Source organism: Gymnodraco acuticeps, unplaced genomic scaffold, assembly GCF_902827175.1.
Source record: "Gymnodraco acuticeps unplaced genomic scaffold, fGymAcu1.1, whole genome shotgun sequence".
Classification (NCBI taxonomy): Eukaryota; Metazoa; Chordata; class Actinopteri; order Perciformes; family Bathydraconidae; genus Gymnodraco; species Gymnodraco acuticeps.
In genome coordinates, this window is record NW_022990054.1 from 1,387,196 (window position 1) to 1,411,804 (window position 24,609).

Below are 24,609 nucleotides of genomic sequence, written 5' to 3' on the forward strand. Positions count from 1 at the left end.
AAGACATTTTGAGATCAGAGCCAAGGAACGAGCCCCGAACTGAGATGCAGAAAAAGACCGGGCGGGTTGCAGAGCGATGTGAAGCTTACACACTCAAACAAATACAATATATTCCCGAAAATGTAATAAAAAAGGAAATATCATAAGGTCAGATCACTCAGAAAAACTAAAATAATATGTACTGGCACAGAATTTCAATAATATTCAGGCTGCTTTTAAGAAATTAAATGCCAGTAAAAGTGTACACAAAAAGAATGGGATGAAGCAGACACTCCAGAACTTTATAAGTGCATACAGTATAAGAGACCTGCCTCCACACACCACCTTAAGAAAAGCAGTTTTTAAACCTGCAGTTTATTCTACTCTCACAGCAGCCTGCTGCACAAAACCTCTAACCCGCACACCCTCACTGACTGTGCACACGTCACTGCACATATCCCTTTGTGCTTCGGCTGCTCTTGGCCTCGCAAGCGGCTAGGAAAGAGGGAATTATGAAATTGAATTACAGCAATTCACTGAGCCCCATATTGTCTGTGAGATGCTCCGGAGGATATTGAGAGTGGAAAATATATAAGTTTAGAAAGAAAATTTAATAGGACAGCTAGTAAATTGACATGCTGGTAAAAAATAAGTTGATGTTTTATGATGTGGTAAAGAAGGAAAGATTTGCACAAACAAAGAACAAGTCCTTGGCAACAGTTGCCTAGCAGAGCTTACTAAAGACTGCTAAAATAAATAACTCCGAGCAGGTATATTGATAGAAAGGTCCCGAGTTTGCCTATCTCACGCTGTGCTGCCATCTTTTTCCATTTTCTTTTCTATTAAGGAGTCCAGCAGTCTCAGAAATGCATTGAATAAAGCCACCTGCTTTCAAAACAGAACACTTCTTGTGAATTCTTTTAAAGAATATGTTATGGCCATGACTGGGGAAAACTGTTTTGTTTGTGATGAAAAGCCAGCTCCACTGAGTATTTGGTAGTTTAAAGCAGAAGCAAATGCATAATGAGAGAGATCCACTTTTCATGTTGCCGCTTGCATTGTTGTCGTCACTGATGTTCATTATGTCTTTGATGTGTAACGAGACAAAGACAGTGTGTTGACAGGCATGCAAAAAACGACAGTCATTAAAAAAACACTTATTTTAACCTCCAAGGAACAACATAAATAGGAAGCTACGTGCACAAACAGCAGTCTAATTACTTAATTTCTAAAGTGGGCTACAAACGCTCTGACATCTTAACTCTAAGTAAGTAAGTAAGAGGAATGGTAGCTACGGCATGATTGTGACCATGCAACATCCGCACAGTGCTGCTACATGTGTGTTACTGGCCCTGAAGCCTTCTGACACCCCAATCATGCTAGCTCTCGTTTTTTTAAATCACCATTTAAAAAAAAAGGCAACAGCAGAGGAAATGCTGGGGGGGAGAGGGGCAGAGAAAATATCTAATGTGCGCTGCTCCTCTAGCTTGGAACACTATGCAATTTTTTTTGAGCATTTTGGTTACCCTGCATCCTTTTAAAGCTCGGATAGATGAAATATTATTTGATACCCGTCATTGTGAATAGGTTGTAATTTGTACCCCTGTAATTATGTTGTATGATGTCCTTTTTGTTTTCTGTTGTTTGTATGTGTAACCAATGTGCTGCAGGTCTCCCTTGAAAAAGAGATCGTTGATCTCAATGGGATTTTCACCTGGTTAAATAAAGGCTACAAACAAACACATTTAAAAAAAGAAAGTGCCAGAGGGACAGGAGAAGGGCAAGGAAACTTAATTGTGTGATATGTTGACCAACACAGTGTGTTGCATGTCACATTCTTTACTCTCCTTCTGAAGTAATAAATATTAAACAGCTGATATTATGTGGGTTTAAATGTATCAACCTGCTGTGTTTTTTTATTTGCTGAATATTCTTTTTAAACTGTCAAACTTACATTTACTAGTGATTTACCCTGCACCTAAGGGGTTGATTCATTTGTTCAAATGTGTACTTAACTCCCCCCTCTTTCTCTCACAGATAACTAGTCAAACTATACAGAATTACAAAACAATCCATCAGCGAAGAGATAGGAATGTCCCCAAACTGACAGTTTATTTGTATTCTTTAATGAAGAAGGAGGATCCTTTATACGGATCTATCTATTTCAGATTTATCAGATCAGATTTAGTTAATTAATCATAGGGGACAAAAAAAAGTACTTCAGAGGTTGTTATCAGCCGGGTTCAAAAAGGTTTTATGAAAGAGTCCCTTTCGGGAGGCGAGAGCAACAAAGGATGAGTGAAACTTTCCTGGGGTTTTGGACAGATTGTCAGACAACTAAGGTTTGCATCCAAATCCTCTAGAGGTGAAATATTACATCAAAGAAGAGTGCTCACTGTCACTCCAATCCCTTTGTTGTCAACTGCAGGGCAACAGAGAGGGACAGGAAAAGACTGCTCCAGCTTCCCAGTGCTTTTCAACATGCAGGGAGAGTGGCAGGTTAAAGAGGCTCAGCTCTGATTGTTAATCGGCCACAGGCGGGTCCCAGGCCCTAATCGGCTATAAAACATTTCAAGTGTGAAACAAGACTCCCTGTGACACTACTGCTAAAGTGTTGTGTCCCATATGCTACCAGGGTTCCTAACCTATATTAGATTTTAAAGACTGTTTTAATGCCACTTAGGGGAATTTACAATCAACTCACTATAACCAAAACGGCAAAAAGTTATTATTCTGAGTTTGAAACACTTATACAAAATTGGTTAAATAGTCTATTTGTATTCAATTGTAAAACACACCTCGGCGCATCGACTGCAACAAAATAAGAGTTGTTGGTTTCATTACCTCAATATATGGGACGTTAAAGTGAGAGACGTTGGGTACATTTCAGATTCAGATTTTTAAATTGCAATGACGATTTCAAAAATCTTTTGTTCCAATATATTTGCATTTTCAAGACTTTTGAAAGATTGATTTAAGTATTGATATACCAATTAAGGCCTTATTTGGATTTATAAACTCCTTGCAGGACATTTCCCAGATTTTTCCATGAGTTCGACTTGAACCCTCGTACTAGGCAGTGATGAACGCATATGGGTTATCAGCTCTAACCAGCGAGCTATCTGGCAGCCAGGTTCATTACTTTTTAAAGATCAGAACAACCCTCGGTCTACATCCTCACTCATTCTACTTTTCCTTTCACTGTTATCTGTCAACTCTAATATGAAACACTCAACATGTCTTTAGAGCTCAGGAAACACACTTCACTTAATGGTTGTTGATTGTCATCTTGGGCAACGTACGCAATCACTACCTGTCCCTGAAGTATCATCATGTGAGGCTGAAGGAAAAGTCAATGCAGAATGCAATGTACAGTTCAAACCGGCGTGTTTTCTTTGACAAGTGGAGTTCACGAGTTTAGAAGTGGTACTAAGTGAACCTTTCACCGCGATGATTGACTCCCTGCTCTCTATTCTAGTTTGGCCTTGTAGCTCCAGGGCTGAGAAAAATATTTCCTAAAACAGAGAGCAACAGCAGGGGGTCTCTGCCTTTCTGTTCATTCTTTTGTACTGGCGTTGTCAGACAAAAATAACTCCTACGCTGTATTTACTAAAGCATTAAGGTAGGTGTGAAGAGCAACTTTTGGAGGGATAAGTCGAATCATATAGTAGTATCTGTCTCTACATATCTATGCCTGCCAATGTCGGTGCTTAACCATGATTTCAAATATGATTATTTGAGAGTGAGTCATGCAGATCTTAGGGTTATTCGTTTTACATGTTAAAGGCAGAATGAGTTGGATCTGTTGGTAGCAGTTTGTAAAAATGCAAAGTTGGCCCCTCCTCTCAGCTTAAAGAGGGTTACGGTGGGCCTTCAGCTATTTTTGAAAATGCTCTCCATAATGTCCGTAATCTTCGTATAGGTTCCTCTTGAATGCGTGCTTACCATCTGTACCAGGTGGTTATATGTTTTATAGAGGTTGAAACCCACAAATGCAGAGTTTTGCAGATTCAGACACCACTGCACACTTCTAGTGGGTCACAAGTGATGATTGAGAAGGATCATTTAGGATAAGTGTGTTTTCTTTTTAGAAAAATCCTTCTTATTCTGCCTTAAAACACCTTTTTTCAGAATATATTTTCCATCCATTCGAATTCCTTTAGGATAATTTGAGTGGCTTATTATTTGTCCGATTAACCCTTGTTTTACATTTTGAATTATGGGTGGAACCTTTAAATCTCAGTGGGGAGAGGTTGTGTTCGGCTCTGACCTGAATAAAGCACTAACGTTGCAGAGGGCTGCAGGCTACTCTGAGCTAACAGGATGAAGTTGTGATGCCAGAGTCCCAGAGATGCTCAGTCAAGTACAAACAAACTACATAGTTGTGGGATGGTGGACAGGGAGTGGAGTAATAATACCCATGTTTAGCTTGACTTTTAAACTAATGTCCACTTCATTCATCTTCTGAGTGGGAGCAGGGGCTGTGACTGCTAAGTGTGGGTATGAGAGTACAGTTTTATGTGTATACATGCAGTTCTGAGTTTGTGTTCGAGTCTCTGTCCATTGGGATGTGGTGTCAAACTCGGCTGACTCACATGTAGCTGTGAGTCAACCTGCTGACAGCAAAATGCTGCGATGGAAAACAGATATAGGCTATGCTTCAGGTCGTTTCACTGTCCTTTATATAATGGTTTGAGCACACACACTGCATCTATATGACACTTCAGTTCATTTCTAAACACTGTATCTAGCACATCTTTCTTGTGTGTTCAGCAGTTTCAGGTTTTCGCACTGATGTTTTTCACATCCCCTGACAACATTAACAGTGAAATAAAAAGCCCCTCCGTGGCAGAGAAACAATTGTATTCTCATTGAAAGGCAATAAACCCTCTATGCGATGTGGCTTAACAGGTCCGTAGGTTTTTTAAATATGCACAGTCCACATTAAACCCTTTTGAAAATGAATTTCTCATGGCAGCTGGTGTCTGATGATATTCTCTTGCCTCAATTTGTCATGTCTCCGCTACAGCTCCTCCACCTATTTTCTTCGCAGCTGGAATCCAGGGGGCAAATCTAAATGCTTCCAGTCAGGTTCCCCACGGCTTACATAGGAGGCATGCAAGCAAAATTCACGAGTGTGTGTGTGTGTGTGTGTGTGTGTGTGTGTGTGTGTGTGTGTGTGTGTGTGTGTGTGTGTGTGTGTGTGTGTGTGTGTGTGTGTGTGTGTGTGAGACAAACCCCACAGGTGCGAAGTCCCACAACCCCGGAAGGAATAGAATCTAGGCAGCAAAATAGGATTCCCTTGTAGCATATCAATGAGCATAGAGTGCTTGAAAGAAGGGAATGGAGGGCGTGTGTGTGTGTGTGTGTGTGTGTGTGTGTGTGTGTGTGTGTGTGTGTGTTTTTTTTGTGAGTACCAGCAGGGATAACATCCAACTCAGGGGGAGGCAGCCTGCAGCAGTGCCCAGGTGCCACATTCTAGACACATCACACACAGGCAGTATTCTCAGTGTAGCACAGGCACGGATAGGTGGTGGTGGTGGTAATGGGGGCGGGGGTAAGAGTGACAGAGAGAGCAAGAGCTTGTCTTGGCACATTGAAATTATGGAAGGACACCACCTGCAGAAAGGCCAAACCGCACTTTAAATCAGCTGAGTGGGAAACACACATTTTGGTAAAGAGACGCACAGACTATGTTGTTAAGCTCACTAGATAAATGCTCAAGAAAGAAAACCACTCTTTATGTTCCATTGTTATACCATTAAATATATCAATCATCCATGTTCAAGTCTTGGCACTGTCAACGTCCTTAACTAGTGTTGATTGTTTTAATATAAAGCATTAATTAGAAGGAAGTGGCATGTTGCCAAATACTGTGTATAGATTCATTTAGTCTTTGCAGTGAAGAAAGAGCCCATACTGAAGGACTTTAAGCTACACAAGCCCCCAAATCCTTAGCAAACCTGTGTGACATCACACCTCTGCGGTTTATTTATGAAACAAGATGTGACAAAGCTCAAGAGAACGTTGAAGGTGGGTACATTTCAGCTGGCCCGTTGGTCCCTAGTGAAAGTAGCATTACCAGACTGATAAACTGATACTCAGTCTTGGCACTGCATTGGATCGGTGATGTGTTGTGGTATTGTTGTTTATCCCACAAATAATGTACTGTATGTAAACATAAACTGAACTGGACTACTGGGCTAAGTTGACCTTTTAGTATGATCTGTCATGGCATCCATGTACAATATATTGTCAGGCTCCTTCACAGGGATAATTATTCTTAGAATCTTATGTCCGTTTCAAAATACAGTTACACTCGTTAAACGTAAAATGATCACACCATTAGACCATGACATGGCACACAAAAAAAAGATCTCCTTGCCCTTCTTCCTCACAGAGGAATAGTTAATCGCACATAATACAAGGAACATTGCTTTACACTACACTAGAATCAAGAGGCTTTCTACAGTATGATTGCATTTAAACAGAAAGGCTAAAAGACACTTCAAGGCGGCATTGCAAGTCCATACTGCGCTATGCATCCAGGTAAACACAGCTCTGATAAACACTTCTATTTGAAGTTCCATTAGCTTAACCTAGATGAGGCTTTCACCTGCACATTGAATGTGTATCGCAATCTGATGGAGGTAATAAGCAGAATCCACTTCAGCCTGTGACAACTCCATTTGAACAGGCAGAACTAAGGCTTAACGGCGAGGACCTTTTTGTTGATTAGATGATTTTTCTCTTCGAAGCACCAGCAAGCATTAAGGGCACTCAAAGAAGAAGAAAAAAATAATTTAGGCCCCTCTGCATCCACACCCTGTTTGTGCGAGTATGAGTGTACATTTTGTCCTACAAATGTGTGGGCTGAAAGCAGAGAAAAATCAGCTTTCCGACAGTTCTAAGCAAAAACGAGAGTAAGATAGAGAGGTGCAGACAAGGTCTACTCTGTGTTATCAGGCCGCAACGACCTTAACCACACTATCACTTTTTCCATCACTAACTTCAGCTTTTAAAGTTGCTAGGTAGCAAACACTTTTGTAAACAAAAGATAATCGTTTTTTTATACTTAATTTATCCTCACGTGCACACACACAAAAACAGGACTATGAGGCTGCAAAACTGCAGAATTTGATAGAATCTCCATGGTTTGCTGGGAAATCAGTTTTAAAAAGTAACATTTATCGCAGTCACTGACTTTATTGTTGCTCTTTTAACCCACAGCACACAGTCAGCAGTACTTTTAACAACAAAAAAAGCAGTTTCTGCATTTGTGAGAAGCTGATAGAACATTTAACATCAACTTGGCAAGTAGAATTAAGAGATGGCTAATTAAGTGAAAAATAAGTGAGTTACACAGCACGCTTTGTCTTCTCAGTGATTAGGTGAGATTCTATCAAATTAAAAACAGACACGTTTTGAGAAAGCGGCGGTGGCGACCGGTTATCTCAAATGTTGCTGCAAAGTGGTTAATTTGAAAAAGATGGAGTGACAGCTAACATGGAATTCTGCAGTCCACAGTGTGTTCTGATGCATAACAAATAAATGACCTATACGTTTGCTGAAAAGTAGACAAAGATGTTAGTAAAGTGAAAACTTGTGAAAAAACCAAGCCTATAATGATAGTATTATAGCTTAAACATTTTCATATAGAAACGCTTAACATCTTCATCTGTGTCAGCACTGCAGACATAGTGAAACTTATAAAACATGTTAGTAGACCACCGTTAGATGAACGTAGCTTTAGCATGACTTGGCACAAGTATATAAATACCTTTGATTTAGTTGTATTCATTATCAGTATTTACATTTATTTATTCTGTTGATCTGTTTCCTGTTGTTTTAAGTGTACTTTTAATGTCCTACAATGTGTTTTTATTCAGGTATTATATTGTTGTTTAATGTACATTTGATGCATGATTTTGAGAAAGTGTACTACATTTTTATTAGAGAGAAGAGTCAAAGAACAAGCCTTTTTATTGCACTAGCCGACTGCATTATTTTTCATGCACGACAGGATAAAACTTGAACTCTGGCTCAGTATGAGTAGCGTGTTCCTCCTACTAACAAAAACACACACACACATAAAACTGTAATACGCTGGATCCATCTCTCCTTCTCAGTTCCGGAACAGTATAAATGAGCATACATATATTCACAGTTATACCCTTCTGCTTGCTAAACCTACTTTAAATGCAGCACATTAAGAATACTGCTCTATCCTCCAGCGCTCAATACATATACAAGTCCTTTTTCTCTTAATTTTTCTCTCAATTTTTTATGCTTTGAAACACAATCAAATGTTCAGAAAAATGCAAGAACAATTATGTCACTCATTGTCAGTCCTCCCAGTGATGTAAAAAACGCTCCATCATTTCCACCGGCAGGGCGGTAGCAGCAGCCTGTTTGACAGAGATAATAGAGTTGAATCGTCTTGCTTTGCTGAGGAAGGTGAATCTCCATGTCAAATGCAGCCAGATTAAAAGCTTGCACATCTCATTTATAGATGTAGAAATTGATGTAGGGGGAAAAAAAAACACAGGGGGTGGATTCATTTTATGAAGCGAAAAGGAGGCTGAGAAGCAAGGTAGAAGAAAACAAGGAAGAGCAACCAAGCAGGAGAGAAATGGAAGATAAGAGGGTGGGAGAGGAGGTGGAGGAAAATGTGGTGGCATTATATGCACAATGCACTGTCAGACAAGCTTGTAAGAATGTCTGCTCTGTGCCATCATGTAAATGAAGCCATGTAGCGATTTGCTACGATATGTGAATCTAAAACTAAAGACATCAAGAATTGCTACAGGTAGCGCGCATACATTATCTTGCCCTGCTGGGCTTGGATAATATATACTATTTTCAGACCATTCTCATCACACATTTGTTTTCCTTTCCTGTCCCCTGTTAAATGAAGGCAGGAGTTTCCTTCTTTTACTATTGTCATTGTTTGCTGCTTTTTATTGCTGCTGTTGTGGCACACCAAAAGCTTCAGACTGAATAATACATCCGACCAAAAAGCCAATAAGCTACATCAGAGAGGGCTTTCTGCAGTGTAGAGCACTGGTCACTGAGTCATATCAAGTCTTAGCAGACGGTTCTTGTATAGTGTTCGTGTCCATACCTACGAAAAGGAATGCACTGTATTTTGTGAAAATCCCACTAGTCGGGGGCAGCCTTTGTTATTTTAGCCCAATCCCCAATTATATCCAAAACCGAACCAAGTAGTTTTGTTGGCTCAACCTAATCAAGTTGCTAGATACAAATCAATTTCAAACTGTATGCATTTTATGAGTAGAAATTGACATGTGTTGCTAAATTCGTAGGAAAGAACACAGAAAATGAGAAAACTTCTTAACCCGTTAAGCCTTGAGCCTGTTTTTCAGGTGTCAGGCTCAAAAATGACATGCCCAGAACAAATGACAATATCTTCACTTCTAAAAAGGGTACATTAATAATCTTTTTTCTCAAAGCAAGGTTACATCTGTGAGTTGGATGTAGAAAAGTCAGAATCAATATAGATGTTTTTATTATAAAGTAAATTTAGATTGAACATTACTGTGAAAACCACCCTTGAATGATGGGATAGTAAAGCTTTAGGAATCCAAACTATAACATATAATAAGTACCCTGTATCAAGATTGATGCATAACAAGTGACATTTGACCTTTTTAGAGAGGTTTAGAAAAAAAGAAAACCACTTCTGGGGTAATTTGGGTGTATTTGCCATATCTCTGGCCCCCCTCGGTTGATTTTGGTGATTGACACCACTTTTGAACCGTTAGAGCCAATAGAATAGAGGGGAAGTTCCTAAATCCATCTAAACATTACCATTGGTGAAGAGAGTGATGCGCAGCCAGCATGCCCAAAACCGGAAGCTCTCATACACTCTCGTAGCTCTCATAGCAGCTATATGAAAACTCTGGTTATTGACATATGATGATGGATTATCAGTAATCATTTCAAAGTGACACAGAGACATTGGATTAGCCTTCAGCAGCGTTTTCATGCCATTGAACACAACTTTTGTTCAGAAAACAGCAAAGGTAAGACGTATTAGCCGTTTTGGCTCCGTAAAGTGAGGTTGTGTGTTGTCTTTGGGTTAGGGGTTTTGCCTTCGCTGCCACGTGTTTTGGTCGCACAGTGATGATACTTGGATATCATTGGAATCTGTGGAATCTCAGCTTTCATATGATATCTAGTTTGTGCAGATCCGATGAGGTATAACATATTTCTACTGTGCGTTATGTGCAAAGTGCGTTAGCACTCTTTCACTTAGGGCTAATTCAGAGGCTCGGCGTTAGACTTGTGTTTTGTTTCGGTAAAAATGGTTCATATCGTCAGGTAGCCGAGTTTCTTCCCGTTAAGTGGGTATGACAGATTCATAGTTTGTTAAATGTTAAGAAGCCCTCAGACGCTGTTTCGTGCAAGATGTTGCAGGCTTAACAGGTTAAGATTTCGTACAAATCGTTTTATAAGGACCTATTGAAAGTAGTGATGTTGTGCAGAGGAAGTTCAGCATTACATTATTAGGACAAACAAGGCGAACACTATTGGCAAAAGTTGTTCTCCAAACTGTTAAATAACTTGAGATCAGCACCACTCTTTGTCCAGGAGAGACGAGGCTACACGATGCCCTTGGCAGCAGCCATTATCATGTCAAATTGGGAATACTGACTTGACTCAAAGCCAACAGAGGCAAAGAGATGGAGTGCTGAGATTTAAAACTGATAAGTGATTTTCTCATTGGTGATTTAATGGAAAAGATATGAGCTGGCCCAAAGCCAGCCAGGTAATTGGTAGAGGTTGAACTTGAAGGTGAGAGAAGTGGCCTTTCCAGGACGTCCTGCCAAGGTGGAAAAAATCTTATAGGGTGGGAAGTTAAAGACTCCCTGGGAGCTTTTCATTATGCTAACGTCTTTCCTCGCTCCTGTGCTCCAGAAGCCTCCTGTTTCTTTGTGCCTTGAGGAGCATTGAAGGGATTGGAAGATGGATGCGAGGTAAGTACAATTATAAGTACCCTCTGAGGTGGTTGAAGTACCCAGAGCCCAACAAAATTCCAAAAGTATGCGGTAGTTTTAGTAATTTAAATCTCCGTTTCCCTGCACCATAAGAATCCATTCCAACTGCCTTTATTACAGTCACAGATTAAACACAGATTACATGGTGTGCAGCTGTAAATGCATAACTATAAAGCAATAATGTAGCCTTAAACAAAAAGGGAAAATAGATTTAAAGTTTACTGTGACGGATTTCTGTTTCAAGAAAGTACTTTTTTACTTTTCATATACTGCCAAATTGAATCAAACCATAAAAGAACATTTTAACACCTATGGTATGCCAAAGAAAATTAATGGGGCAGAATATACAAAAACATTTGCAACATTCATTTAACCATCAGCCACGGGTTGAACAAGTCTAACTTAATTGTCTGTGACAGCTTTCTTTTTATTTGCCTGCAACTTCTCCCCACAGTAATTTCAATGAACAAACTAAGCTCTAGTCAATGTAATATTGTCAGTAAAAAAAAGCTGATAAACAAGCATTGAACATTGACATAGAACATATGTATCAGTGTTATTGAAACTCTAAGAGAGATAAACTAGAACTTGAGTATGAGACGGTGAATACTGAACCAGGGCGCTTAATTAAAGTGAATTATTTAATTAATGAAGAGATGTTGAAATGCAGTGCACGCTGTCAGGGCAACTCTCAAAGCATGTATGCACAGTTGTACAAACACAGCTCCAGAGTCAACCAGAACATTACTTTAAATATCTTTCCTCGTGACTGGCCACAATAAAAAGAAAAAGGGAACCGTGTTTCAAAGAGAGTTATGATGCGCTCCTTCACAAAGCTGCTGTCATCGTAATAAGGGCGGCGAGTGGGACTTTGAGATGCAAAACAAAAGAATGACAAAGTGACGGCCTTGTCCTTCTTCCCTTCTGCCGCCTCTTTCAATACTCATACATCATGAAGAAAATTAAGATAGAGATTTAAAGGATAACTTGGATTATGGATAAGGTGGAACAAGAGGATATAGAATGTAATATGGGATTTAAAATACAAATATATACAGTATATCATACAGCTCAACTAAGCAGAATGCAAACAACGCTACTAGAGTTTCACAGTGCTGTCAGCAGGGGAGAGCCGTCAGACCGGCTGTGGAGCTGTGGGGAGTCTTATCACCCTCACTATCACACACTTGCTATTTGTATCCTTTAGTATATAGCTACATATAAAGCGTAGGTTACAGTTTTATCTATATGGCCTCCAGACATGATAGTAATAGAACTTCAAGTGAAGAAAACATTCCCACTCACTGTTTAACTTTATCTAGCTAGCGTTTATAAATGGAGATTAATTCCTACCCCTCCTCCAGATCTGTGCCACAAATGTGTAAATATTCATAAGCGAGCTTGAAAAGTCAAAGTGTGCATGATAGTGCTTTCAGAAGAAAATAAGGATACGAGTGAAAACTACGAAGAGAGATGCACACAGGGACCTGCATGCTACGGTTAATTTACTCTCTTATTTCAAGTGTTCAATAGAGCTGCAGTAAAAGATTCCCCAAAGCTGCTTACAATGCAGCCAACATCCCTGTCGCTTCTGTCTCTGAGGTTTATCCGTCCCTCTGCTGTGATTCCTTCCTCTGTCTTAGTTCAGAGCCAGCACAGCCTCGAGGAGAGGTGACCTTTTCCATTAAACCACCGCTACAGAAAGCTCATTCTGAGCAGCAGGGAGTGCGCAGACACACACTCTTTGATGATTGATTGAAATCCTGTAAGGTCTGGATCACTTACAGTAAGGCAACACCAGAGCTGATACAGCCAAGCGCTGCATAGAAACCCTATGAAAGAAAATCCTCCTGCAGAGGTGGGGAGTAAAGAGCGGAACCGAGTCTGAGCGCAAGGGAAACTGACAAATCCCATCATGGACCAGGACCATGATCGTCTACAGTCGATACTCCCACCTGACATCTTTCTCTGATGGCGCTCCCTCTTTTTCTCTTTCATGGTTTCCCATTTCTCCAAACTCACCACCAAGTCACTCGTTCTTATTCACACTCCCCCTCCTCGGCGTCTCCCAGCAGTGTCCTAGTAAATTGTCCAACTTGTGTGGGTTTTTATCTCTCTGAGGAAAATTGGCCTTAATTAAATATTGATGGCATTGTTAAGTAGTGTAATTGCTACATTATTAGACACCCCCGCTGTATTAAGGTGGAGGCACCTGAATAGATTTCCAGAGTGAAGCTCATCTGACGGGGGGTACACGTCGAACAAGGAACCATGGTTCCAGGTAGCAACAGATTACACCCAATGTACACAGTGAGGGTCTAATTTGAGCCCCATCCTCTCCATCCCGCTGCATGTCCCACCTGTTGTATGAGAAGAGTATCCTTCTTCCCCCCCTTCCCTTCTCCCAAAATGCTCTCCATTCACAGAGAGAGTGCCAGCGGGCAGACAGTGCCATCATTCAGCAGCTTCCTCTTCTGCTTGGCTAAACACCGGGGCTAAAGTGCAGACGCAGCGAGATCAGGGACGCAATAACATGCTCAGTAAAGAAAAAAACAACATTACACATTCATATTTCTCTCTTTTACACTAAATATATTTTTTACACTTGCTAATTCACACACACACACCCACATCTCCTGCGGCAAAGCCATGGCAGCGGGCCAGAAATCTCATCTGCATGGGGCAGAGCAGGTACCTTGATGGTGGCTTGTTAGGCAGGCCAACACAAATTTCATTAACCTCTGGGTTAACACACTCTGGACTTTCAGCGTTTATCCAACAGTTTTGCTCACCTTCCAACCCATCCTACTTTCATCTGTCAGTCCTAAATTCACATTTGGTAACCTTACGTGCAACTCCACAATTAACACTTGAGGGTTGTGAAGTCAACGGTGGGTATGTGAATGTAACACATCTTGACTGTTGATCATTTTAGCACGGCCATAAATTATATCCAGTAGCACTTTGCATCTGCTTGAGCCTTACCAAGTAAATTGAACATTCTTAAATGACTGAAAGGGAGGACAAGTGTGTAATTGATTGAGATTAACCCTTGTATGGTATTCAGGTCTGTGGGACCCATTTTCATTATTTAGCTTCTTTCTGTGAAGAACATATATCAGAACACATTTTCAATGACCCCCCCTACACATTTACATTACATACAGGGTGTTCGGGTCCTGTGCACTTGTCTGGGCCTTCTGTGTGCGTGTGCGTGTATGTGTGAGACTTTTGTGTTTCTGCCCCTGCCATTCCCGCACAAGGTTGCAACATTGTTGATAAATTCAAGCACGGACACTGCTCTCACATTCCCGCATTATCTTTTGCGGAAACCAATCTTTATTTTTTTCACACTATCCCAGCTGCAAATGTGGGGCGAGACACAATAAATAAAGCTTCGCCAGTTTGGGTCCTTATCACAACTGATCAAGATGGCCAAAAGATTCTCTGCTCAGAGGGCCTTGCAAATGATTCTGGAAGAGAGATAACCATTTGATGATGATGTATAGGAAGAGGAAGAGGAAGAGGTTTCAGAATGTGAGGATCACATTTCTGAGAATTCTGAGTCTGACAGTGACTTTGAAGAAGAGGATGAGATTGAGCATCAGCTATACAAAAAAAAGACGAGCCACAGGACCAGCTGGTCAGCGGGCAACAAAACGAGTAGCACTTTAATTCATTAATGTGATCTAACAAATGTAAAAGGGCAAATATTAACCATATATGCTGTTTATATTGCTTGTAATTGGGATGAAGTAAACATCTGTTGAGTATTTTAACATAAAATAGTTTGATTGTGTTGAATTGAAGCCCAAAAAGGCAGCGAGTCCACCAGACCCACAAACACTGGCTGAGTAACAAAAATATGAACACCATATAAGGGTTAAATGAGACCATTTTTTTTAAATGCACGTAAAATCGAGAATAGGCAAATGCTAAAATGTGACATTCTGTACAGGGAAGAATAAGCAGACACATATGTGCTTAAAAATAACACAAGGTATTATTTCCCCCTCCTAATCCTTCTGTTGTCTCCACCTCTGGCAGACAGTTCCCAGGCACATTGAGGATGCAGCGTGAGTTGTTATGGGGACACCATTCATCCTCGCAGTGGAATCACCCAGAGAGAGAGATGTAGTGGGTTGGTCAGATAAGCTGTGAGGCAGATTCATGGTTGAGCTTCTGACAGTCCCCATCCCAGATCCCCAGACACAAGCTAACAATGAACTGACTGCCACATGCTTTTATGACACGGCTCTTTAAATAAAATGCCAAGGATAAAGCCGCTCAAATTAAATGACAGTTTCATATATAAAATACAGTTTCCAATATTGGTTTGATTATTAACCATTTCTCAAGGATAGTGAAGCCATACAGCCTGACTATACTGTAAGATTCCAGCTTTCAATTGTTTAATCATGGCACTATTGCGTTTCTGCAGCAATAACTTCCATCTGAAGGTCAAAATAATTCTGTTAAACCAGCATAACAGTATGGCTCTAAAGAATATAAATCACCACATTAGAAGAGATACAATTTCATAATTCACCCTTTTAGGAATGTCTCTGCATTTTCATCTGATTAGAAGGGCTCTTCCATCCACGAGGATATAAAGGGCCAAGCACCCCTAAATGGAAGCAATCTTTAAACGCTGCACCTCCCAGCTGGGTTCACACGTGTCCCCAATTTAAAATGCCCAAACCACTTTGTTGATGTGGACTTACACCCTGCACCCACGCTGGGCTCAGTGTTTCTGTAAAAGCTGCTAAATTCAACTGTCAGAAACACACCTGCTTCTTACTAAGCATGCAGAGTGTTTATATGATGTTGCTCTGTTCTTCCGTCTTCCATTAACAAATGTTCCATCTCCTCAAAAGGTGGAAGTGCGCACCAAGCAGCTGCATTGTTCACAAATATGAAAAGGCAATTGAGGATATTTATTGTTACACGTATAAATAATAAAATGAAAAGATGCCATAGTAAAAATGCTGGCAGAGTGGTTCTGGCCGAGGTAAAGCTGATCAACCGTGAGAACCACAAGAGCTAAAATTAGGTAAAGTGACATCGGAGGGCATGGTTACCATGACAGCAAGCCAGCCTGAGGGTGTTGTTGCTGAGATACAACAACAAGCCAAATCCAAGTTGATGCTGAACTGCAACAATATCCAAGTATGCTGTAAGAGTGAATATTACTACTAAGAGATACTCGTAAAATGACCCCGCATCAACAAGTTGTGTGGGCTTTATTTTTTTTTAAGCTCTCGCTAAATATTCAGCACATTCAAGCTCCCTCAAACATTGAATTCATCGGCCACGACAAAAACAATCTCCAAACCATCCCACCAGCACAGCGCATTCCTCTCCCATATGTTGTCTCCATGGGCAACCAAGCAGCCAATCTGCCACGGCCCCTGAGACTTCCCCTTCCGACTTCCGCCTTATCCTTTCAGAGCGCTGATGAATTGAAGTGTATGCTCGGATTATGTGCCATTTTACCAATATATAAGCAACATATTGTGTTTGTGCAAGGGTGGTTGAGTTTATGCATATGTGTGTTCCTCCGCACATGTGTAATCATAGCTAATCAATAGAGGCCTGTATGCAGCAGCCTCCTCCTCCTCCTCCTCCTCCTCCTCCTCCTCCTCAGTGGACCTGTTGATGCTGGGAAACAGGGGGGCTGTTGTACAACTGGGTGGCCGCATAAATGTGGCACTCATCTAATATGCACCGCAGCACTGCCTGCCAACACACTTCCTCATTGAAATTCTGATTAAATAAGGCTAGTCTGACCAGTGTGCAATCTGAAAACTATTTAATTATACCTTTTTGGCTTCCTCTGGTTTAAACAGCTACCTTGGCTTTTAAGTTAAGATAAATGAATGCCCCAACAGACATTCAGAAAGGTCTCATTGGTGGGTGTTGTATATTGTGCTGTTATATTTGAATGGCGTATTCATAAACAAAACAGGCATATTACATGTGATAGATTCTCACACAAAGTAAATCAAGATGGTTTTGTTGTTTATACGTTGCCTAGCCTAGCATACAGTTTTCTTTTTGAGCGGAGAGGATTCGTAAAGTAGGATATAAAAGTAACAAATAAATACAATTCCTCACTTCTTGCGCTTCTGTTCAGGTGTGCCATTAACTCCCTGATATTGGATCCCTCTTTCTCTCTATTCTATAAAATCACAAAAAGGTGAGTGCACAGCCTATCACCATTCAATCACCGGTCTATCACACAGCGCCATCCTGTAGTGAATAATTTAGTGACAGAAAATGATGGACCATTTCAATACGTCTGCGGCTGGCTTAGTGCTCTGAGTGATGGCAATTCTTAATCAAAATGACCCTGATGACATTTCTGTGTAATTGATTTCTTTGCCAACCAACCACAGTGTTATATTAATGACCACATATGACTTCTGAGTAATGATGTGTCCGTCAACCTATTCAAATAAGTATGTAGGCCGGTGTTAATCACAGTTTCCAGACAATACAAAGGTAGGGTTAGCAATGTCATTGCTCATTTAAATAGAAAAAAACCTCTCCAACCCAGGATGTAAATCACTAGCGAGGCAAAAACAAACATTTATATTCAAAGCTTGGTCAATGCGATCAACACCTGCTTCCATGTCACTGCTCCACCCAGATCCTTGTCAGCCAGTCCAAAGAGTTCATCCAATCCATGATTAGATATTTGTGTCTCTAACAGGTCACACACACAATGACATTGATAGATATTGTAAGACAGAGTGCAGTTACAGCTTGTGCATGTAATGAGACAAAAAAGGTAGCAATCCCCTGATAAGAGGTAAAGACAAAGGCAGCCAACGTGTGTAAACAAAGCTAGTTTCAAAGCATCCACACAAGCCATTGCAAATGTTTTACGAAGTAGAAAATATATTCAACGTGTCTGTTAGATTATTAGAAGACACAATGAGTTTTGTGAGAATGTTGAATGTACAACAAAAACTGTTTGCCAATAAGACTCTGCAGGGTACGATTAAGAGGCCTCTTCTCCAAGTCTCAGGCCTCCTCTCATTATGTTTACCCAGTCAACCAACACATGAGCACACAGAAGTGTGTAGACTGAAGTTTGAAACATTTGGCAGACTGTAATGTATATAATCGTCTGTTGTAAACTTTCTTCGACACTTCTCAAATCATTATTCACAATTAGTTAGATGCAGCCTCGATGGGGCACTTTATGCCAAGGTGTTTATATTTCTCATAAGTCTGTTGGCCATGTGCCAATAAGACATTAGCTCGAGGATGAAGTACTAGCAGAAATCTGTCTGATACGTGTGCCCACTCAAGGAGATGATTTGGCTGACATAAATCTAATTTTCTCCAATATAGAGAGACAAGCAAGGTGGAAATTTGACAAATTGTCATTTCATTTTCAAATAAGGGAGGACTCAGGCCAAAAATGAAATTACATTATTCCTACCTGCCCCACCTCAGTGCTAAGAATCAATGAAGGTTTTTGTGTGAAGAGAATACCGCCAGCCTGATATGAATATTTACACACTTCATAGAGCCCCATTTTCAGTAATGGCTACATCTCACTTACAAACCCTTGGTGCGAGAGGGGGACATGTTATTCATAAGAGGTTAAGTGAGTTGACCTGCTCAGATGCCTGCTAAATGGAAGACAGTCAATTAGACACACAGACCAGCAAAGTACAGCATAACAGCTTCCTTCCTCGCTAGACGGCCACAGCAGACTGGTCACAAAGGCGGACTATTACTGGAATCTTTAAAATGAGGAACACAGTGATATCGAAAATATAATTGTCCAAAGGTCTCTTATTTCAGGGAAGGAAGAAGTCGTCATGCTCGTAGGCAAGTAACCGCAAGATTAGCAGCAATAGCGAAATTGAAACAAAAGGACAAAGGCTAAAAAGGGCATCATTCTAAAATATCTGCCTAAAAAGGAAGACTGAGAGGGACCATTCATTATATCAACTTCACAGTCTGTGATCTACAATATCATAACCACCTGTATAATATGGTCGCCGAAGGGGACAAATAGATACACTTCATGAATGTTAATGGTCATTTGCAGTAATACTGGTTGGTTTAAATGTTTTGCCTAAATCCTGACAAACTCACAACTACTGTTACCAAATGCAACAGGACAGCGTTGCAGTCTTCAGCCAACAGTATGGTTTGGGACTCATCATAAAAAAATAACTAAATCTAGTCTGTTGCTTGGAAAAGTGCATCGTGTGCAAATGTGCGGTGTTCACTCTTCAAGGACATCATAATCATCAGGTATCACTTTACACAGACAGCTGCAGGAGAAAGACTACACCCCCATCCCATGTTGAATCTGTAGTAGGTGATGGTACATCATCCAGCACCTATAACAGTATTCCTTTCATTTATAGTGGCTATTCCTGTCTGATACGCATCAACCATGCTGTGCAGTGACTGATCACAATCAACCATTGGCAATAAGAAGCATTCCAGCAGCAGGTGGAAATCTGCCTCCCCTGTACTGCCCAACCCCGGATATTTTCCCAAGTCTGACTGGCATGCCTGTGACCTCTGAAGCCGCCTTTATGAACAGCCCTTTGATTATTAATGTTGAAGGCGGGGGTCTGGCTTTCGACCTGGCCCAACACCGCGGTGCTCTTTACAGCCTGCATGGAGAAGGAAACTATTGTTGTTAATCTATGAGACACGCTGACTCTCTGTGCTACTTCTTCTGAGCGTATCCTCTCCTCACATTACCCGGGGAGAACAATCAGCATGAGTCAGGGTACTTGTTCCAGGGACATAAATCCATGCACCTAAGAAATAATTGTATTGTTTATATTTCCCTCGTTAGTTTTGGCATATCACAACTTTGATTTGTATACATTATGTTATTATGTGGTCATTTTATAATGGAATTGTCATGCTGTAAAGCATTATTATCTTAAAGGATGAAACCTTAATATTCATAATATCCTGCAGGAGCGAACTCTTCTCAGTGTTGACTTTATAGTCACTATTAGACTTGTTCATAAAAGGGACTAATAAATGTTATTTTAAATATCTTCAAAGGTTGTTTGACTACTTCATATCCATCCAGGTATAGAACAAAAGTTGTTTTACAAAGCCTGAAATTGTGTTGGATGAAATTAATAGATCATGTTTTTTTATTTTAAATAAAGCCTACCTTTTCCATAGTTGAAGTGGAGTTTGATGGTCTTTCCCTGGTTGATGTGCAGGTAGGTGAACCACACGGCGGAGGTGAACAGCACCAGCAGCAGCAGGAGCTTGAACTGCTTCCGGATCTTCTTCACGGGGAAGCGCAGCATCCTGGCTCAAACATCCTCCGGTAGCCGCCCGGTAGATAGTCAAAACGGTCTGGAAAGTCGGTGCGCTGTGTTTGTGTTTCTGGGTGTCCGAGTCTCTTCTGACTGTCTACCTCTCCCGGTCACAGCGACGGCATCCCAGCAGGCACGCTGCGAGTAAACAGGGAGTGTTAACTACAGCCTTGAAGCGCGTCTCATTCCCCCGCATCCACAGGGTGACATCAGCGCCAAATGTGTCGTATCCTCAGATCTGGGTCCAAACACCTCTGTGGCAGTCATTGCTTATGAATGCAACCCGGTTTCCCCCCTTTCCCTATGAATAGCGTGGCTTGTACGCAGGCTTCCCTGCTGGAGTTTCCAGGAGACAGCAGGGAAAAGGCTGCGGATCAAAAGCAGCTAAATTCAGTTGAGTGTGGCCGAGTGAACAAAATAGCAGTCCGGTGATAATCTACACAAATCCCCAGAAGCTCAAGCCTTTGCTGACACCGCGACGCTGATTATTTTATCGGCTACTCAGGGATCATCCCCGGCCATGGGTTTAGCGCGAAGAAGCAAAGAGCAAGAGGAATATAGTTTCCATGTGGAGGGGTGATCGGATAGAGCATCTCCACAGAGCTGATACACTTCCTCGCAGAACGACTGATACGGGTTATTTGTCCAAACATATTAAATACAATCAGGCCTTCAGTGAAACGTGTCGCCGGTGTAACCTCTGAAGGAATGGTCGGTGTGAAGCTAACCTGATAAGGGAAAGGTGTCAATCAAAACACACATCACAGCCTTCTGCGCTCCATCTATTGTTAAACACAGCTGAAACTGAGAGTCTGGCTTCCGAGCGTGTTTTTACTTAAGTCCCGAGAGAGGAGGGGCGATCAGCTGTCATCCCCATACTCGGGTTGGTTTAAAGCCCCGCGATGAGTAAATAATAAACCGACGTAGATTAAAATCTGTGAATCCTCCATGGCGGTGAAACAGACGAGTTTTTTTGACGGAAATACTCAGATGTGATTGTCCGATGTACGATTCAGGGAGCAGATGCCCATGTGCTCCAGGGTCTCACGGCAGGTGCGTTTCCACAAAATCTCCCAAAGTAGCCGCTTTGTCCGAGTCCACCGAGTGTGCATGAAAGGTCCAAAGCAAATAACCGCGTCCGGATTAAACTAATACACACTGATATGTGTCGCTAGCGGGGATGCACTGCCTTGTGTTGTTATTCTGTCATGAGCTTTTTTCCTTTTAAAACGCCGCAATAGCATCGTCCAACCCGCTTGTCACCGCGCGCAGGGAGAACAAACAGCTGAGCTCCAGGAAGAGTCTCGTGGACAAACCAGCAACAAGCAGTGATGTAACCAGGACAGAACATGGTTTTTGTTTTTGCTACAAATAAACGCGTAAGGGTATCTCCTTTCACTGCACAGCTCAGTACGCCCATCAATTGAGCATCTCAACGGTGCGGAGCAACCTAACCTGGGCGGATGAAGAATGACAAATCCAGCGTCCAATTAAAACGCTGGAAAAGGTTCAGAGGAGGCGGGATGACAACGCTTGCCCTCACCGTTGCTTGGAAGTACTGGTGTGATCCATCATCCAATAGCTGAAGCCTGAAACTTGTTAAGCTCTCCCATTGTGCCATTTTCACCATCATTTAAGTATACTAATTCGATAAACAATGATTATTCGTTTTTCAGGCAATGGAAATGCAGTGACACTAAAGTAATAGGATATGGAGAAATACTCGCTTTGTGTCAGGATTCAGGCACCCATCTAAACACTTAGGCATATTTATTAAAATAATTGTTATTAAAACAATCATTCCTCATAATAGATGAGGAAATATCATGTTGATATTTGTATTTGTTTGGGGGGGAAATGAAATAGATTCCTTTTACTAAACCGAACGGATTGCCAGTTTTTTCATTGTAATGTCAAAGATATTTAAAATTGCTTTTGAAACAATTAATTTAGTCTGATATATTAAAGAAAAGGTTAAGATTATTCTTTAAATGTATCATTTCTATTTGGCTTGAATAAGATTCCTAATAGTGGCTTACACAGCTCGTTACAAAGGAATTGCACATAATGTAGCCTGCATACTGTGTGATGACACCCTGCAGACGCACCATGCGCACTTGGCTGCCACCGTCTGGTCAATCATAAAAGACCAATGATTACATGAAGGCAACAGAGTCTTTAGTCTTCATTACAAATAAGCAAAGTGGATTGTGTTCTATTTTTTTTAGAGGAAATTCTCGGGTAGAGAAATGTTGTAACTTCACATTTATCAACATTTATTTTTCAAGATTTACAATACTATGTAGTCTAGTCATGTTAATTTACTTTTTAGTAACAGATTGATCAAATTGGCCTTTTTAACATTTGGACATGTCACAGCAGGAAAACAACAGGTGGAACTAATCTTTAATGATAGCTTCCCACCATTACACAGACACTGATAGAGCCATTGTTCATGTAATTAATATTTTATTGAAACCCCACATTTTGGAAGTACTACCCACAATAAAGTGCATTCAAGAAATGTTAGAGCTGCTCAAAGCCGTACTAAAGAAACATCTAATTAATTATGGATGTGATGACACAATTACAGTTTGAAAAACACTATTGCTGTCTCTAAGTTTAAGTCACAGTATGAATAATGTTTGACAGTGTGTATTGTATCATCGGTTAGTATAAAATGGTTAAATATATATATATATTTTTTTAATTAGTGAACAAAAAACGTATGCGATACGATTAGTATACATACTGTATAGTTAGTGGGTGGTATGGAGAATAGGTATATTGAGAACAATTCTCATATATCTCAATGTATATATTTTATTGGTGACAGGGGACATCAGATTTAACAAGAGATTGAGAAAGATTTCAACCATGTTCCGTCTACACAGACCTACGCAGTCCTGAGTGAGAAGAGGCAGATTAAGTTAATATACCTTTGGGGTTGAGCCATGTGTGTGTTGGCTTTAATATAAAATGCAAGAACAGATTAAAAAAACAAACATGATATGTGAATGTATCATTTGCTATAGGTTTACATGCATCAAACATGTGGTTTATCCCCAGTTAAATACAGTTCCAATCATCCCGCTGAAGCTATATAAGCTATTGATGCCATTGTGAATCCAAATGAAGGATCAAAGGGCATGAAACCTGGATTTACAAGAATATGACCTCAATTTAGTTTGTCCCAGCTGTGCCTTCCCCATCGGTCAGACCACAAACCATAATCCTACGTCTCTGTGGATTAATAATGTAATCTTCAGAGCAAACACTACGCGTAAATGAAATGCTTAGGTATTCATCTGGGCCGTATTGAAATGAGTGCTTTGTAAACGACCTCAGTCAAACGTAATTTTACGCTGAAACAAAAACTTCACGGCCTTCACCTTGCAGGGGCTGTTGCAGGGAAGACTGAAGGTATTTCATCACTCACGCCGGGTTTGAAAGTCATCAAATAGTTTCATGCATCGTTCTTTTTTCCTTCGCTTTTATGGTTGCAGGACATCTTCATTTGATGGCCTGATTCTTTTCCTTTTTATGGTTGGTCTTATGACTTGTAAGACTGAAGTCACAAAGAAGTTTATTGTTTACTCAGTGAGTGCTCCAAGGGCAAATAAGCATACAATGCACCTAAGGGACCTGCACACTTTTAACTCACATTAAAGCTAAAGAGAAAGAAAAAAATGCATATGGTCCAATTTATTGGTGAGATGCACATGGGAAGAATAAACTTGCTGGGATAATATTATCTGAAATGTTTTTATAGTCATCGTCTTTTTCCCGGTTGAAATGTACTTTGTGCTGTTTTCCCCTGTCCGTCTCCTCGGTCTTTCATGCCTTCAGTCACATTTGGCACCTATAGGAACAACCTGTGGGGGATGTCCATGCTTGAATGAACCCAGGAGGAGGCAGTGTGCAGTGGGATGATATGGACAGAGAGGCTGTTCAAGTTGAGGACTGATAAAAGGGAAAGGGAGCTGCTGTGCTCTGGTCTTACAGAGACCGAGCCCTCAGGGAGGAGTGAGTGCCCGGCTGGCCATGACAGGTGTCAAAGTGTGGCTGAAGTCATGATACCACTGAGCCCCGCAGAAGGGAAAGGCATCGCTCGGGACTCGGTATGCAGAGAGCATCATCTCAGAGTGTGATGGTGTTTGAATTTTAAACAGAGAAGATGTTATGCAAGCAACAGAGGAGAGACTGACCTCAAATTGAGGCTGCCGCAGATTTGATAAGCACGTCATCTGATCTTGCAGCTTTTTAAGATTTCTCTCCTTTTACTA

General features: G+C 40.9%; 1 protein-coding gene across 1 annotated transcript in view; it reads right to left on the reverse strand.

Annotated features, from left to right (window-relative positions):
• Positions 1 to 21,748, reverse strand: part of b4galnt4a (beta-1,4-N-acetyl-galactosaminyl transferase 4a) — a 168,283-nt gene extending 146,535 nt beyond the window's left edge. Inside the window, exon 1 of the mRNA XM_034215936.1 lies at positions 20,173 to 21,748. Coding sequence (XP_034071827.1) covers positions 20,173 to 20,314 — 142 coding nt within the window. The 5' untranslated portion in view covers positions 20,315 to 21,748. The remainder of the gene's footprint in view (positions 1 to 20,172) is intronic.
• Positions 21,749 to 24,609: the final 2,861 nt, after the last annotated feature.